This window comes from Parasteatoda tepidariorum, chromosome 8 (assembly GCF_043381705.1).
Source record: "Parasteatoda tepidariorum isolate YZ-2023 chromosome 8, CAS_Ptep_4.0, whole genome shotgun sequence".
NCBI lineage: Eukaryota > Metazoa > Arthropoda > Arachnida > Araneae > Theridiidae > Parasteatoda > Parasteatoda tepidariorum.
Window position 1 is genome coordinate 2,270,106 of NC_092211.1, and position 18,079 is coordinate 2,288,184.

The following is an 18,079-nucleotide window of genomic DNA, read 5'->3' on the forward strand; positions in this document are numbered from 1 at the left end:
TACTAAGAATACTTTCAAAGTCTAAATAGCATGAAAGATAACTTTTTCTCCAGCAGTTTTTTTTTTATTATCAAACTTTAAATAATTTTATTTTAATTATGGTTACCCTGCATCTTAAATGCATTTAAATGAACATTTTTATTTTTTTGAGAATACATGATAGTCTGAAACAAAAACAATGTGTTAGAGCTAAGTTAACTATGCATGCCAGACAATCAACAGTCTACTGAATACCAAATATGCTGCATGTCAATTTTAAAGAGTATTAACTAAGAACAAATACAATACCACATGTTTGATAGCTTTCAGTCTTTTAACTGGATCATCTATCTCACTTGCTTGTATGAATTTAGGGTAGAGATGAGATGTTAGAAGTGGCTCAGGTAATTTTCTAAAATAGGCTTTCAGTAAACTAGAAACAATATTTACATCGTTCCACCGGGAGTCTTTCAGGGCCTCATCATCTATGCCCTGATTCACCAAATCGGTCAAGACACTGACAGAAGCATTATTACCAGGCACTCTGTATATACCAACCACGTCTAAACCTCTGGATTCCACGATTTGAACACATAGTTCAACAAGCAGAGGAACGTGCTGCAATTGTATGAATTTTTTTTTAACTTAAATATATTTAAGGCTATATTATCTAAAGTATACTTAAAAATGACAAATTAAAAAAGCAATATGACTGCCTAACTATAGATAAAATATGTGTAATAGTTATACCTATGACATTCAAAAATCATCTTAGATACTGAATGAAAGGAATTCATGAAAAATTCATACTAGATTTTAAGTTAATCCTTTCTTAGGCCTTGGTATGTATACTTAAGACCATTTTTAAGTGTCCATTGTAAACTATTTAGCCATTTTTAATTTGGCTTTTCATTTGTTAATAACTTCAGTTCTGGTGAAACACTTTTGAATAAAATTAGTGATCATATGCCAATTTTAAAAAAAAACATTTGAAGAGCTATAATATGAATAATTCCTTTTGCAATTTGTAGTACAGTGAAACCCCGATTTTACGTTTTCGGTCGGACTAGCGATAAAAAACGCTCGAAGTGGAATAACGTAAAATCGGGATAACGAAAAATCTATGCATATTTTTAAAAATTGACACCTACCAGTTAAATTAATGGAAAAGATTAGTAATCCTCACTTCCTCTTTGTTTTTAGCTACAATTTCATCTACAACTCGTTCAATACTAACAATTTTTTGCAAATTTACTTCTTGATTTACATTTGCAAGTAAAAATTGCTTTAGAATTTTTATGCTTTGTAGTTTTTATTGTTGTTACCCACCTCCCTATTGACAAATGGAACAGAAAGAATACAAGAATTGCTCCATGCAGCTGAAAAGCAAGTTTTTCTTGCTCAAAAAACTAGAAAAAAGTCTGTGTGAGAGTTGTAGAATAAAAAAAAAAAAATTAATTTGATCTGTTGGTAGAAAAACGCATCAAACGGGATTTTCATAAAAGGGGTAACGAAAAATCCGGAATTTTTTAACATTATCGGTATAGGCAATTTTCACGGATCAGCAGAAAATGACGCAAGAAGCGGGATAACGTACGAAACAGACAACGTACAATCGGGGTTCCACTGTATTAACAATATTTGTTTTATAAATAAAAAATATAAAAGTCAGTAACTTGCTTACTTTCTTTATAAAGACCTAATTAAATGTGATAAATATACTTGTTACAAAAGAATAGCTTAAAATTTAATTTAATTTTTTCTCATAGGCTAAATGAGTTTTTTTTCTTATATCAATTTCAATTTTGAAAATATTTTAATTTACATTTACTGGGATTTAATAGCTCATTAAAGGGTTAATTAACTTTGTAGAATTAAAAAATTATAAAAATATTTATTTATAAAACAGAGAGAAGATAGGAACTTTTCAATAATTCTTTGGATAACAGAAAGAAAACCTTTTGAAGAATATTTTTGGAATAATTTCTTTATAAAACAAAGAATATAAGACATTTTAAATACTTCTTTAGAAAAATACAGTTGACTCTATAAATGAATCAGAACATTTCTTTTATTTGTAGAAAAAGCAATAACTTAAATGATAATTACTTCATTAGTAATACCAGGAGGAGCATTTTCTAATTTAACCCCAAAAGATGAGCCTTTTGGAATATGAGAATTTACACCATGTACTCTCTTCCAGCCTTGAAGCATACGATCTCGCCAAAGCACTCCAATTTTCGTTAAAGCTAACTCATCTAAAAAGAAAAGAATAAATGTAAGATCGATAAATTATTTGTTTCATTAAAGCCTAGAGTATATGCACATAAAATATATTATGACTTCATTTTAGCCAAACGTTATAAAAAAAAGAAAAAAGCCACGATGGCTCAGGGGCTAGAGCGTTTGCCTTCCAGTGAGGTGAAACGGGTTCAAATCCCAGCCATGGCTGGTCGACAAGAATTCCGCATCTGACTTGCACCGACCACAGTGCTGACATAAAATATCCTCAGTGGTAGATGAATGATGGGTCAGAGTCCCCTTGCTGTCAGGCTAACCCTGGGAGGCTCGAGCAAATGCAGGTTAGTTCCATCAAATAGTCCTCCACAAAGGCAAATTTCTCCCACTACTTGATCCAGAAGTTCCCTTGTCTTCTGGATTGGATTCAAAATTACACGGCTACAGAGCTGAACATTAGTAGTCGTAAACCCAAATTTGGGTCAGCGGTTCAATGAAAAGTTATAAAATAAAACTTCATAAAATAATTCGATTAATTCTATATTAAAATTCAGTAATAAAATATAAAGTAAAAACGAAGTTGTAGTGAAAAGCTGAAATTTATAACATAATACTGAAAAAATTATTGTCTTTCCCACTGAATAGCAAAAAATATTACTTATAACCCCGGTTGTAGAATTTGCTGATCCAACATACAATACCATTTTCATAAATCAAAATTTGTCTGCAACCCAAATGCAATCACATAACGAAATAAAAATAAGGCTTGCTCAAACATATGTATAGCTAAATTTCATTTTGCAAATTTAGAGTAATTAAAAATTTAACACAAAAAATGTATGCTGCATAAATTTAATTTGAAACACATGAAATTATACTTAAGATAAAATAAATCCTTATCTAATGCAATTAAATATCTAAACAGAAAATACATAGATTCAGTTAAATTCAAACTTTTAACTCAATAAATGTAACTACTATAAAAAACACCATTCCAGATAAGATAATTTTCGGATTATTATGTTATTTTTTGACATTTGAATAGTAGCAAACAACTCCAGTTCCTGCTGCCCTGATGAAAGATTTCTTCTACCACGCTAGAATTACAATATTTAATTTCGAAGAAATTAAATAGAAAGAATTTTTATAGAAAGCTAGTAGGAATATTAATTTTATTAAGAAAAATTATAAAGAAATCAAAGGTTATTACAAGCCAATGCTATCATTTTTGGGACTTTAGATTTCCACAAGAAAATTAATTTTAAAATAAAAATTTTATTGAGCAAATAACCCATACAATAAATAACACCACACTGCATTAGTTGAAATATTTACTAAATATATAATAAATATTAGCTTTCCTTAACATAGGTCTGTGATAGGTAAAAATTTTCTCTTATTTAAACTGTGGCAGAAGTTAAATTTAATCAAAGTGATATTTTCGAATTCCTGTTAAATAAAATACACAACTTAAAAGTATGTAAATTGATTATGTTCAAAGTACTAAGCTTAAATATAAATGTTTTTTTGAAAAAAGGTAATTTCTGTTGATCTGTTACAACAGTGTTTTATAATTATTCAAAGAACTTATTTTAATAATTATAAATACATAAATATGTTTTCAAAAAACAAATAATAATGCTTGAATTAATTCTTTATGCTTTTTTAACAAATGACTAATATTTTTTCTGTATTACAGTCTGTTATAATGAAATACATCAAAATAGAAACATTTAATTAAAAAAATTATGCTGCTACCATATATATCAGTTAAGAGCTAAGCATATTTCCATTATCCCAATTCCATTGAAGCTAATTTATAACTAGTAGTAAATTGGTAGTTGAAATATAGCATTTTCTTATAAAGCACAAAATATAATTCTTTATCGGTCTAAAAAAAAAAACGGTTTTACCACAGCAATTAAGTTTAGAAAAGTTGCATAATAGTATAAAATATAACAGTCGTCTTCTGGAATTTGAATAAAGAAAATGTAACTGTGTATAAATAAATTTAAACTGCACTTACCTCCTTGAGAAGCTCTTCTCGATTTGATGGTAGGGGAATGTTCAGAAGGATTGCGATGGCGAAACACTAATTTCTTGACATTATGTGGTTGATTTGATGATTTTCCTTTGCCAGCGTGCAAGTGCTGTTCATAAGCTTTAGCTTTTTCCAGCACTGATGTATTTCTCAACCACTCAGGAATCTGAAAATATACATAAAAAATGTGGTTAGCAAATCTTAGTTTTTGTTGTTATTAAACAGGTTTAAAATCTAATATTTAATTTATAATAAAAGCCTAAACATTATTTTGAATCACTATTTTAAATACCTAAATGACAAAAACAAATGCAATAAGATACTTCAATAAAATAATTTAGCTTATAAAAGACACATGATGATTCTAGTATGATAAAAAGTACCATCATCAATTCTGTGATAAATACGTAAAATAATTACTTGTCTCAGTCGAATACGTCATTTGTGTTTGCACATATTTCTTTAATACTGGGTTAATTAATTTTATTATTACTGGATTACTATTTTATTTAGTGCGAGCCAATAAGAAAGAAGCTTTTTAAACATATATTCTGACATTTTTTTTAAACTTGCACATCGTTTATCTTATTTACAAAAATAATTTGATTAAGGGTGTCGATAATAGTCCGATAAGTAAAACATAAAAATAGCCTCATTACCACATCATCTCACCTCATGTGTACCACATGATTTAGCTTTATTTTATAACCGGCAATGAGCAGCTGACCCACTTTTGGATCGGCTGTTCATCCTTGTAACTTTGAATCCAACTCAGAAGACAAGAGAACTCCTGGATTAAGAGCTGGGAAAAATTAACTTGCCTGAAAAATTTTTTGATGGAACAAACTCGCCCTTGCATTACATGGAAAGAAAAACCAAAAAGCATTCCACGGTTAGCCCAGTAGGAAGGGAATTCGGACCCCCTCTACCACTGAGGATATTTTACGTCAGTATAGTGGTCAATGCCAGCCGTGAGCAGAATTTTCTTTTTTAAGCTATCGCTCAGATTCGAACACGAGTCACATCATTTGGAGACAAGCGTTCTATCCCCTCAACCACCATGGCTCATATCACATGATTTGCACAAACCGACACAGTTAATGCTACCTAAAAGATAAATGTTGTTAAATAAGAACTAAAAATATTCTCTCTGATATTTTTAGCCATGTATTCTCTCTGATATTCTAAGCCAAGAGTTTCCTAATTTAGAATTATTCCAAAGTAAACATACAATGATAAATCGAAGTGCTATTAAAAAAAGAAAAAAAGAAATTGAGTTACTTCAGTGATTTCTCGAGTGAAAATTTGTAGAGCTTTCAGCCATTCCATCATACTATTGTGACTTTCAGTCTGAACTAGATACTCAGTTCCATTCAGAAGTAGAAGCCTTAAAACGTGTTTCCTTTTTACATAGTCATTTGCAACTTTAGCTACACTAAATTTAACATTTATCACATGTTCATCACCGGTTAATGTTCCCTGAAATTAAATAATGATGCTTAAATATATATAAATGATATTAAATATATTTTAATAACAACATTTTGCACAGAAATAAGAGCAATGAATAAAATAGAATTTTTGAAATTAAAAGAACTTTAAAAGGAAAACTGATTCATCATTCAATAATAGTTATCTTATAGAGGGAAAAAATAAAACTGTAAAATTTTTATATGAAATAAAAGCGAGCATCTAAATATTAAAGATAAAAACACTAAAATATTCTTCAATAATGATTATATAACAACATTAAGACAATATTAAAAATATTTGATGAAGAAAAATACAACACTTAAAATGTCAAACTAGAATACCTTGCTATAGTTACTAGTTATTAAACTACTGTAAAAGAGGGTTAAACTTCAGAAATGATTTACCTTAGAGGGTTCACGTCTTTCTTTTAAGAGATAGAGTATATTATCTCTTAGAATAGCCCACAAATGTCTCCACGATCGATCACTTGAACGCTAGAAAAATAATATACCATCGTAAGAAATGATTGTTGTTTAGTTTTCAATAGAGCATTTAATAAATCTTTGTTGTTCTAAACTTGAAATATTAAGTATACATTTAAGGAAAATTTCATTTAAAAGGAAGTGTTATTGTTTGCAAAGAGTAAGCATATGTAAAATCTAAATGAGAGCAAAAACTAGTCATTTAATTTCCTTTAAAGCTTTAGAGGATAAAGAAAAATTTCTCGTTTTTTTTTATGTATTTACAGGTTTTGATTTTTTTAATTGTATTATATATTCTTATCATTGTTACATAACCTTCTGACAGCTTTTAAATAAATAATTGTTTTTCAAAGGGTTAAAGTTAAAATAAGTATCCTGCTAATTCTATTTGCATTCTTAAAAAAAAATACAATCCAAAAAATTAATAACAGGTAAAATAATAAAGCACACAAGAATGACAAAGAAAGTCATTTTGTTAAATTAACATATTATTAGTGAATATTTAATCTTAGAAATTATTAAAATTAAAAGATGCAATTTTTCTGAGCTTTATCATAAAATTTTAAAATTGGAAATACTTTCAAGTGAAGAAACTTGAATCTGATGTCCTTTATATTGTATAATTTTTATAATTATGAATGCAAATAAGTAAAAAATTAGAGTAATGCAGAGGTATCAACTTAGATAAATAAACTAAAATGCAAGTAGAAGATATTGGAAATTTTAACATCTCTCACTGCACCCTCATGCAATTATAGTTAATAATAAAACTAAATAACTTAGTAATAACAAAGCTTAGGAAGTAATAACAGGAAAGCTTACAAAGTAATAGCTAAAATGCTGGTAATTTTGTAATGCTCCAAATTACATATTTTATTACAATAATGCACAAAAAATCAGTGAAAGTATTCCAACAAGTAGGAGCATTAAACAGGATAAAAAAGACATGAATAGAGGCTTACTTTCCCCTCCAAAGAAACAACTTTACAGATAACCCAACCATATACAGTTTTATGAGTATCAGTTGCAGGAGAATCACAAGTAGTATCATCTTCATTTATGTCCACTGGAACCATGGCTTGCTTCACCTTAGGAGTCTAAAAAGAAACATATTGAGCTGCTATGAGAATTTATGAATATTTTTACTTNTGTTTACACAATATATAAAAATTTACAAGATTAATTGAATGAGCAAATAAATATTTCCACCACAAATCCACCCCTATTTTTTTTTCGCTTTTTTTGTTTGCTTTCTCTCCAGAATACAAGAAGCAGCGACGTCTAAATTACGAAAATACGAGCTATCCGGCCGACGGATAAAAAATACGAAAAAACTTATTTTCTGTGCGTGAAATCGGAGAAAATAGCTAATATAAGTTAACATGCGGAAGGATTAGCAGCTAGGACGTAGTTTGAATATTCTGTTTTCCTTTGAAAATCGTAAATAAATATAATAATTTGACTTCAACAACTGAATTTTTTTTAAAAAACGGGATATTTATAAATAAATAAAAAAAACGAAACTTTTAGAGAATCTGAGTTTTTGATAAAAAGGCTGAAATTCGAGAGAAAATACCGAAAAAAATCTCATCCCTGTATAAAGGTCAACCAGTTTTATCCCAAGGAAATGATTTTTAGAGAAACTTCAGAGGGAGGAATGAGGACTTCAATAATTTCGCTCCGTGGAAAATTAAATTCCTCATAAAATATTTTAACTTGTTCAAAAAAAATTTCGGCGGAAATTAGCGGGAAAAATGGAAAAATCAGAGAAAAAACGGAAATCCGCGAAAGAATCTCATCCCTGCAAATTACATATTTTATTATAATAATGCACAAAAAATCAGTGAAAGTATTCTAACAAGTAGGAGCATTAAACAGGAAAAAAGACATGAATAGAGGCTTACTTTCCCCTCCAAAGAAACAACTTTACAGATAACCCAACCATATACAGTTTTATGAGTATCAGTTGCAGGAGAATCACAAGTAGTATCATCTTCATTTATGTCCACTGGAACCATGGCTTGCTTCACCTTAGGAGTCTAAAAAGAAACATATTGAGCTGCTATGAGAATTTATGAATATTTTTACTTAAATGTTAAAAAAAAGAAGTACACAAAACAGGTTCAGAAGAGTTTATACAAAAATAAGAATAAATTATTTTTCATTATTTTATATGTTCTTACTTAATGTAATAATAAATTACAAAAATAAACAAGATCATTAAAAGATAATGTTTTATATGCAGTGTAAAAGCTTGTTAAATAGTAAACTTCAGAAACCAGAAAACCATAAGTTAAAGAGTGATGCTTACATTAACCTTTTAAAGAACTTTTTTTTTCTAGAAATGTAATGTTAAAATATTTTTAGGATTGAGATTTAGTTAAAAAAAGAAATTCATTTACCTTACTACCTAAAGCTATTCTTAAAACTTTTACCTAATTTAAATTATAAACTACAACTTTTGGACTTATATATAATCAAATTTATAAAATCTGTGTGGATTACTACAAATAAACCCACAAGAAATGATCCAAACACATAACACGAGAGAGAACATAGTTCCAGAGTGTTAGTTTCTCTTCTTGATCCCACGCTAACCTTTACTGTTACCCACACTATGCAAACAAAGCCCTTTATCGGTATTTTTTTAAGTAATTGGCACATGGTTGCACAAATTACAGGTAGGAAAATAGCTTCCCTTCGACATTTAAAAATGAATGGAATTGGTGGGAGTATTTCTCACGACTTTGTAAAGTTTAACTGATGTATTTTTTATGTAGAACATTCTAATTCAGAAGTTGAATGCTGCAAATTGTTTTAATTATAATAATATGATGAACATAACAAAAGAATAAACAATTACAGATAATAAATGATATTAAATTATAATTATATTTGTTTGAACTTGAAAATATTAATGAATTTTGTCAATGAAATTGCTTCCATAATTTGAAATTTATCAACTTGACAAAACCATTCAAAGACTTTGGTTGCTCATCTAGGTTTTTAAGATTAAAATTAGCATTGCAGACAAATATTCAAAAACAATTACATAAAATAAAGTATAGTATACACACCTTTTCCCCAAAGAAAGATTTCAACTTCTGAATACGATACTCTTTATTTGGACTAAAAACAATACATAAAAAAACATGTTTTAAAAACTTAAATAATAACAATTGCATTAATAATTTCTCATGATTGTACATAAAGTTACCTAGAAATGTCAGAAGTTTCATCTTCCTCACTTAGATCAGATTCTAGGTTCATTCGTTCGTTAGCTGTCGCTCGTAAATATGATATGCGGCGAACGATGTGACATTCATCTGGATCTGAAGAAGCTAAAAATTATGAAAAAATATTTCATCTCTATAATAAAAAATAAACGTAAAAAAAGGATCAATAATTTTTTAATAATTGTTTATTAAAAACAGAATATATTTTTTTTGAATCTGTAATACAAAAACAAACAAAAAAAATACTCAAAAATAAAATTAAGCAAATACCTGGGACAGTTTTCCTCCTATGTACAACTCCAGCTGCACAAGGATTAAATTCCCCTATAAAAAAAATTTTAAAGTAAAAAAAAGCATAATGTATTTCAAAATGAAACTGAACATAAATATTCATTGCTTAAGAAGATACCATAAGGGAGAAAAAGGCAAAACTAAGTTTACAGCTTTTGAACACTGGAAGTAAAATATTCTACATTAAAATTTTTTAGAAAACTTAGAAAAAAATTAAAAATTACATTCTGAATCACACTTTGGAAATTCATTTTAAATAAAAAATCTATTCGTTCAGAACCATATATACTAGTCAAGAGTTTTAGAGCTAATGGGGGAGTCATTTTACATTTAGATCCATTAACTTCAGAACATTGCCAGCAAAAATTACTTACTGGTTAGACATCAGTATTAAATTCTAACTATCAGAAAACAGCACATACAAAACATATAAATACACAAAATAACAGTTGAAAATAAAATGTACACTTCAAAAGGAAAGACAAAACTGACTATAGAAGAGGAAAATTTTTTTTAGATAAGATATTCTTAACCTCTCATTTTTCCTCACAAAATAGCAAGCAAACAAAAAAAGTATCAGCTTTCAAATTTAGTGCCTGGTTTACTTAGGCTTTTTGCTCAGTTAAACTGATGATGTCAATTCAGACTGGTAAGCTGAAAGACTTGAAAAGAAGAAAAGGGGAAAACGAAAAAGGGAAGTAAAAAATCGGTAAAACTTCTATTTCTAAGAAACACACAAAGACAACCGGATAGTGCAGGAAGTTGAAAATTACACGTTTAGATAGAATCTTTCCTTTTTACATTAGAATACAAATAAAGTTTTAACACTTTGGATAAACATTCCAAGAAAAAGTTTACACTCGACTTATAAAGTACTGGTAATTTGGATAATGTTGACAAATTGCGAAGGAATGCATTCTTCATTAACACATTTTTGGCCAAAGGTGCGCAAATGCAACATTTCAATAAATATTCTTTTATTAACACTGTGACTTATATTTTTCCCTAATTTTATTTCTCTGCTATTGTCAAGAGTTCTAAAGACACCCAAAAATTAATAGTAATTCAATTGGAGTAAACACTTTCTGTTGAGAAATTTTTAAAGTATTAAAGTCTTTTTTTTAACTTGAAACGGTTATTGGCAAATAAAGTTTTTTGAAAATGCATAATTATTCCTTTTGAAATTTATCATATGTTTTTATGATGGATTAAAGTTGCAAGTAAGTAAATAAATAATAATAAAAAATAAACGAATTGCATAAAAAAAAAAGCAAGCGTTCAACTAAATGGTTTGTTCATTGATTTTACGAATGGTGCCAGTTCACACCATTTTATTTCTTAAATAAAATATAATTTTTTATACACAAAATTCTTTTGAGTCTTAATGTAAGCATATTTCAATGAGAATAATACCATATTTTATAAAATTTATATGCTTGGCCTAAAAAGGGTTAAGCACAAGAAAACCCAATTAAGTTTTATTTCACATCACTAATACTTTAAGTTGAAAATGTAAATAATAATCACCTTTATAATATTTTAAAATAAATCTGTTATATAAAAAAAAATACCTTTTTCAATTGCCTGACCAGAATCAACATCACAGGTTAAAATATCTTCATTCGGTTTATTTTCGTTTTCCAGGTCTAAAGAAGCGTATCTAGCATTCTGCATAGCCTGAATCTCTTCACTGTTAACGTACACAGCCTCTTTCAAAGCTGGTATAGCAGCATCTGGGATAGCAGCTGGTTTCTCAAAGCTGTACGTAGGACTTAAGGACTTATTTTCAAATGCTGCAGTGCGAGACGACACTATTTTCACCTGGTTGGCTTTGGACATGCGCGACAGCTCACTTCTGTACAGGTTCATCCTTTCCATCGACTCCGCCAGAAGATTCCCGGACTCAAACTGGTGCCGTCGTTGAGCAACCAGATTGATGGAAGGTATGTTAGGATTGTCTCTAAAATCATAAGCAGATGATATAGAGTTCCTTTCACTAGGCTTGCGACACAAAAGATCGGGATGGACTTGAAAATGAGGGTCAGCTTCATCCGGATTAAGTACTTTGTCCGCTGCCCAATAAACCGGTGTCCGCGAATCCGAATGGCACACGCATTCGCCATTACCGACACTATCACAAGACTGATTGCATTCGGCGAAGGGAGATCTGTCAAATGGATAAGAGATGTGGCGTACTCCATCCTCAGATGCATCTGCATCGTTTTTAGTTTCCGCCATGTTATCACAATGAACTACGCCATCAAAATCTGACATGTATATGGGATAATTCAGATTATCCTCTGAGGAAAATGCAAACACAGATGGTTTATCACTGCACAAAGTGTAGTATAAATTGGCAACAGTGTCTTTTAGTTTTGGAGGTTGCAGATCTACAAATTTAGCACATTTTAGGTCTTTAGAGTGGTGATAGTATCCCTCGTCTTCACTAAAACATGAAGTATCCAGATCATATTTGTCGTGCACTGAAAACTCATCTTCTTTTTTATCCAAACCACTTGCCAGGTGTGAGCTGTTCAGACCTTCTTGGAGAACATTATTAGGAAGTTGAGATTCAATGACTTGGTAATTGACAACACTACTACCATTCTCTTGCTTCCCTCTTTCCAAAGATGCTTTAGATTTGTGATGGAGTCTTCCAGGGTATGTTCCATAGTTTGATTGTCGATACTGCAGATTTGCTTTATCATTGTGGGCTTGGTATGCAGGCAATAAATACTTGTGCTCTTTGTTCTGGCGGTGAACTGGTTGGTAAGCTGATGATGCAAAATACTGCAAATAAAAGAATTTTTAGCAATAAGCAATTTATACAATCACACAAATATATTACAGGGTGTGTAGCCAAAGCTGTCAACAAAAAATAAGCACATTTAAAGTAATTTTTAAGCACTCTTTAAGCTCTATATACATTAAGAAAATACAAAATAATTTTCAAAGACTTTACATGATCATGATAAAATAACTAATTTCTGATAAAGAACTCTCTTCTTCATTTTATTAGTCACAATAAAAAGATCAAGAGAATTTTCGGTTCAATTTCAGAGGGTGGAAAATGTAGCCTGAAATTGAGAATATCTTGCAAAAGAATCTCACCAAACCCAGCTGAGTAGTCACTTCTAAGTATTTCATCAAACATATAACATGATTGTTGCTATCATATGATACAAACCGACGGTATGCCGAAATAGATTGTGGTTGAATAAATTGTGAAAACGTTGAATAGAACAATGTGAAAATCACGCTTTTGCATAATAAACAGTGAAAATCAACATGGTAAAGAAAAGAAATCTCATTTTCAAAAGGGAAAAATAAACAATTTTTTAAAACACCCCATGAAAAAAGCACCTTTAAAAGGGCTTTTAAAAAACTAAAATCAAAAATAAGCAATGCTAAGCACTTTTTAAAAATACTATGCACCATGTATTAACTTTTCAAATACACTATTATGATAAATTATAAACACTAACAATTGATAATGATGATTTTAAACCTAATGAAATAGGGAGTAAACTTAATAATATTTCTTTCTGTTTCATCCTTAATTTTCTTTAACACAGTGTAAGTGAGAATAAAATGGGTGCTGAAACTATAATCAATATGAAAACAAATATAAGTACATGATAAGCATTTAATTTTAAAAAAATTACTTTTCTTACAAATACAATAAAGAAATATTTCTTAAAAATTCTCACTCCATTTAAAGTTAAGGAATTTGAAGTTTCAATACACATTCATTAAAATTTCATAACAGTAGAAAAATAAGATACTCTATACTAGATGTGTATTACTCACTTACTAAATTTGCTTTATGAAAATGAGTAAATATAATAATATGTTACTACTATTTGGGTATGTAAGCTTAGCATTTTATAGAAATAACATGAATTGCAAACAGAACAAAAATACTTTCTAACAAGAGATGCATTAATTACTCAAAAATGCTATTACTAATTTAAATATCAATGAAGATTAATTTCCTAGAAAATAAAAGCCCATGTTAATTGCAAATTTTGATAAATTTTTTAAAGGTAGTTTTTATTTTAAAAATAAATTTCTGCATTTTTACAAAACTCAACAAGAAACTCATTTGGATACATTTTATTATATTTTCAGTATAAGTTCTTTTACACTCACATTGATAAGCATGTATGAATGAAATTGGTGAATAAGGAGTGCAAAACTGCAATGAAAATCGCCAGTTTAACATCGGTTATGAGATAAAATTTATCGCAAAGAAATAATTGAAAAGTTTAAGAGATTGTAGAAAGATAAATCTCATTGCATGTAAAATACATTTATAGTTGTTAAAGATTGAACTCAGATAAATAAAACATTTTTCATTTAATAAATCTTCATTATATTAAAATAATTATAGAATATCCTGTGTCAAACAAAAGCTATAACAATAAATTCTATTTTAAATTCAAATAAAAAATTAATTATTAAGTCCACTATTAGCAGCAGTCTCCATTTCATAACCTTAATCATTCTGTGTTCGAACACTCACCCCAAACTTCTGTTAAAAACATTTTTTAAAACTTAGTTTGAAAAGATTGAAAATAAAAACATGTTTTTATTTTCTATACTAGTATAGAAAAAACTATACTAGTATAACTACACCTAGTAAAATATTTGTTCGATAAAAAACTATGCGATTTTCATTCGAGTACCTGGAATCGGCAAAATTTTCTTTCAAAAGAACACGTTACAGATTTAGTGGCCAATTCGAATAATACTTTCCAACTTTGAAGAAATATAATTATTTCATAAACATAAAAATATATTTTTAAATAAGTCTTTAGCACCCAACTTTACAAATAAATAAATAGATAAATAAATAACACACATAAAATAAACATCAAAAGATTACAAATAATTCATAACTGTTCATCATGAAAAGGTGCACATATGCATTTCCCCTATAGAGTTTAAAATAAATTAAAAAATAATATCCATAAATTTTTTTTTTTTTTAAATAAAAGTTTTATCTAACTATAATTTTTTCATTATATTTTCAAAGAGAAACAAAATTTTTAAGATGTATTTCTTTTTTTTTCAAAATTACACACCAACAAGAAAATTATTAAATATACTAATTTTCCAGGGTGGCCATCCTCCAGACAAAACTATATTTACTAGATTTCTTCTAAGTACAGAGAACACTGAGAGTAAAATTTCTGAATGCTTAAAAAAAATTTTGTAATTAAGAAATTTACTTAGATATTCATTAAGAATTTACCTAAATGCAGAAAAATATCCCTTTCTTCAATATAAATTAACTAATTGTATCCCACATAAAAATGTCACGATGTTAAAAGAAAAACAATTGAGCATTATAATTCCTGCAATATATAAAAATTCAGTATTAATTATTAAATATTTTATTTAGATATTAATTGGATATGAATTTATTGTAAAATATGCTAATTATCTTAATATTTTAAGAAATTTATTGCGTAATTAATACTATCTTGAAATTAGAGTTAAATTGTCTCAGAATTTTAAAATAGACCGAGAATTGCATTCCAGGTTTCTCAGCTGTGCTTTCAAATTCTAGGTTTTCACTGTCTCTAAAGTGAGTAGCCACCATGTTTCATTATCAGTAAATGGCAAGCTGCACATTTAAAAAAAGATTTTGCAAAAATAAAAAATAAATGTATATTTTTACCAGTTGTAGAATATCATCTTCTTTGGGGACAACTAGGAGGCGTAGGGTATGCCCACTAAGGAAAAATAAATAAATAAAAAAGAACAGAATTAGATGTAGTATAAATATAAATTTGCATAAACATAAACAAATAATGAAAATGTCTGAAATAGTCAATCAGATCCAAAAAGTGATAATATTTTCTTTTCAGGAGAAGTTAATTGTTTTTTCGAAAGTTTGCGAAGCAACTTAAAATAGAATTTGAACATTATTGCAAAAATTGAATCACAAAAAATTATTGAATTAGCAACAAATTTATTGAATAGTAATCAGGATGGCCACACAAATCAGGTTTCAAACTTCCCTGATTTTTCCAGGTAAAAATCTTAAAATTTCCAGGTCAATGTGCTTTTTTCCCTCATAAAGTTTAGGATGGGCACAAGAAAAGTGTCAAGATTATAAAGTATTTTATTTAAAATATTTTTTTAATGTTATTTTATCATCTTTGACTCATGGGATAGAGTGCTAGCCAGGTCATCTTATGAGAATGAGGTGACCTGGAAAGGTTCTCTATTCTTTAAGAAACCATGGGAGTTTAACAGGGTTATAATGAAGCAAATTTTGATGCAAGCGAAGTATTGCTAAGCTGATGGTATTTCAACTGTTTGGGAATAAATTTTTGTCTAAAAGTGGGTATAACAGTTGGTAAAATAATNAAGAAACCATGGGAGTTTGAAGCAAATTTTGATGCAAGCGAAGTATTGCTAAGCTGATGGTATTTCAACTGTTTGGGAATAAATTTTTGTCTAAAAGTGGGTATAACAGTTGGTAAAATAATTTTATGTAAGAAAATTAGTAAATAATTTAAATTAGTAAAATTAAGAAAAATCAAAGAAAAAATTCCAGCTTTTCTTTAAAAAATCCCTGATTTTTCCAGGTTTCTGTCCCAAGTTTCACTGATTTTTCCAGTATAAAAAAAATGCACTGATAATTCCAGGTTTTCAAGGCTTTCCTGATGGGTGGCCACCCTGAGTTACTGTCTTACAAGAATGAAATTTCTGCTTGTACAAATAATTTTGTTTTAATAAATAATAAATATGCTTTGTAATTTTCATTTGAAAATATAAGTATTTTTCAATCTTTATTTTTTTAAAAGTAACAAATTACAATATTTCATTTAAGTTACTTTATTATAGCAATTAACATTAAGTTTACTTTACTAAAATTTTAACTTAAAATCAAGGAATTACTTTCTTTATAAAAGCATATATATATTTGAATTATGTAATGAATGAATCATTTTAATTACTTCTAAGTGACTTAAGTAATTAATAATCATAAATGACTGATTATGACTTAAGAACTTTTAATAATTACAAACAACTGAAATGGAATAATATAAATCTAGACAGAATGATTAAAAAATAACAGGATGTGTAAGTATTTGTAGTCTTGTAGTGATGAAACTTTAAGATGAGTAAAACCACACCATCTAGTCAGATATTTATAATAAATAGCAAAAGAATTTCTTAAATTTTCTTAACCATAAATAACTAAGCCAAAATCAGTGTTATTTTGTATTATTTTTAGTTAATTATTTGAGACAGTGAATTAAAAATATGCAAATTTTTATATTTCACTTATTAAAGTTAAATTAAATAGCTGCTAGACTCTGTAAACTTAAACTAAATAAATAAGAGATAAAATTCAACATTTACAATCTTTCAAGACATAAAAGCTTTATCGTGCCAACTGTGCAAAACTGGCAAGTGAAGAGAGTCTATTAGTTAAATGTTAAGTTATCTGAGGTAAAATTGAATGCAAATTACTAAACATTTAATGAAAAAGCATAAAAATCTTTGTGAAATTTTTAAAATTACATTTGCTTGGAACTAAAACTATTTTTTCATTTTAATTTCAAAAATTACGTTTTAAAAAATTTTCAACTTTACTTTTATGAAAATTTTTATAAAAATTTTCTTCATGCTCTGGTATGTTTGCTTGTAAAGTTTCATAGTATTTAATCTAATAATTTTGAAACAAAGTTTTACAGACCTGTTGTTAACTTTAAATAATCTTCCAAAATAAGAAAATTATTTATATAAGTTTATGTAAAACTTAACTTTTTTAAGCATTGTCTGAAATACAATATGTAATGTTCTGCCAGGATAGAATAGTTCATGATAAAACTGCTTATAATCTTGTTTATAGAAAATAACACAAACTCAGATTCTATTGATAATATAGTAATCATGAAACATTTAAATTAAAAGAACATTAAAATTCATTAAAATTTTTATTATGAAAAAAGTTTAAAAATGCATACTGATGAACATGGGGATATACTAAATTATTTTTACAGATAATCTAAATATTTTCAACTTCTTTTTATATCAACAAATGCTACACAACAGACAATAACAGAATAATAATTTTTCTCATAAACATATCATGAATTGTATATATTGACAAAGTTATTTTAGTACATGCTTTTGAAGAAAAATTTCTTTTCTAGTTGTTCGAAATTTTATTACCAGCTATTCTTTGTCTATTTATATTTTAGTACAAACAAAGAATCACTGAATCATATTGCTATATTTTTATTGCTTTGAATAGTTACGTCATAGATAGTAATAGTACTTATATATTAAAGCTACTCATAAATATACTCCTA

General features: G+C 28.1%; 1 protein-coding gene across 2 annotated transcripts in view; it reads right to left on the reverse strand.

Annotated features, from left to right (window-relative positions):
- Window positions 1–18,079, reverse strand: part of LOC107442299 (rho GTPase-activating protein 23) — a 35,823-nt gene that overhangs the window by 9,365 nt on the left and 8,379 nt on the right. Inside the window, exons 6-16 of one of the 2 annotated variants that reach the window (XM_071184516.1) lie at window positions 15,427–15,481; window positions 11,312–12,530; window positions 9,720–9,773; window positions 9,431–9,554; window positions 9,291–9,342; window positions 7,176–7,310; window positions 6,136–6,225; window positions 5,540–5,737; window positions 4,244–4,424; window positions 2,089–2,237; window positions 289–597 (exon numbers count right to left, since the gene is read on the reverse strand). In XM_071184516.1, the coding sequence (XP_071040617.1) occupies window positions 289–597; window positions 2,089–2,237; window positions 4,244–4,424; window positions 5,540–5,737; window positions 6,136–6,225; window positions 7,176–7,310; window positions 9,291–9,342; window positions 9,431–9,554; window positions 9,720–9,773; window positions 11,312–12,530; window positions 15,427–15,481 (2,566 nt within the window). Of the gene's footprint in view, window positions 1–288; window positions 598–2,088; window positions 2,238–4,243; window positions 4,425–5,539; window positions 5,738–6,135; window positions 6,226–7,175; window positions 7,311–8,117; window positions 8,253–9,290; window positions 9,343–9,430; window positions 9,555–9,719; window positions 9,774–11,311; window positions 12,531–15,426; window positions 15,482–18,079 lie in introns of both variants that reach the window. The other variant, XM_071184517.1, reaches the window with a different exon arrangement.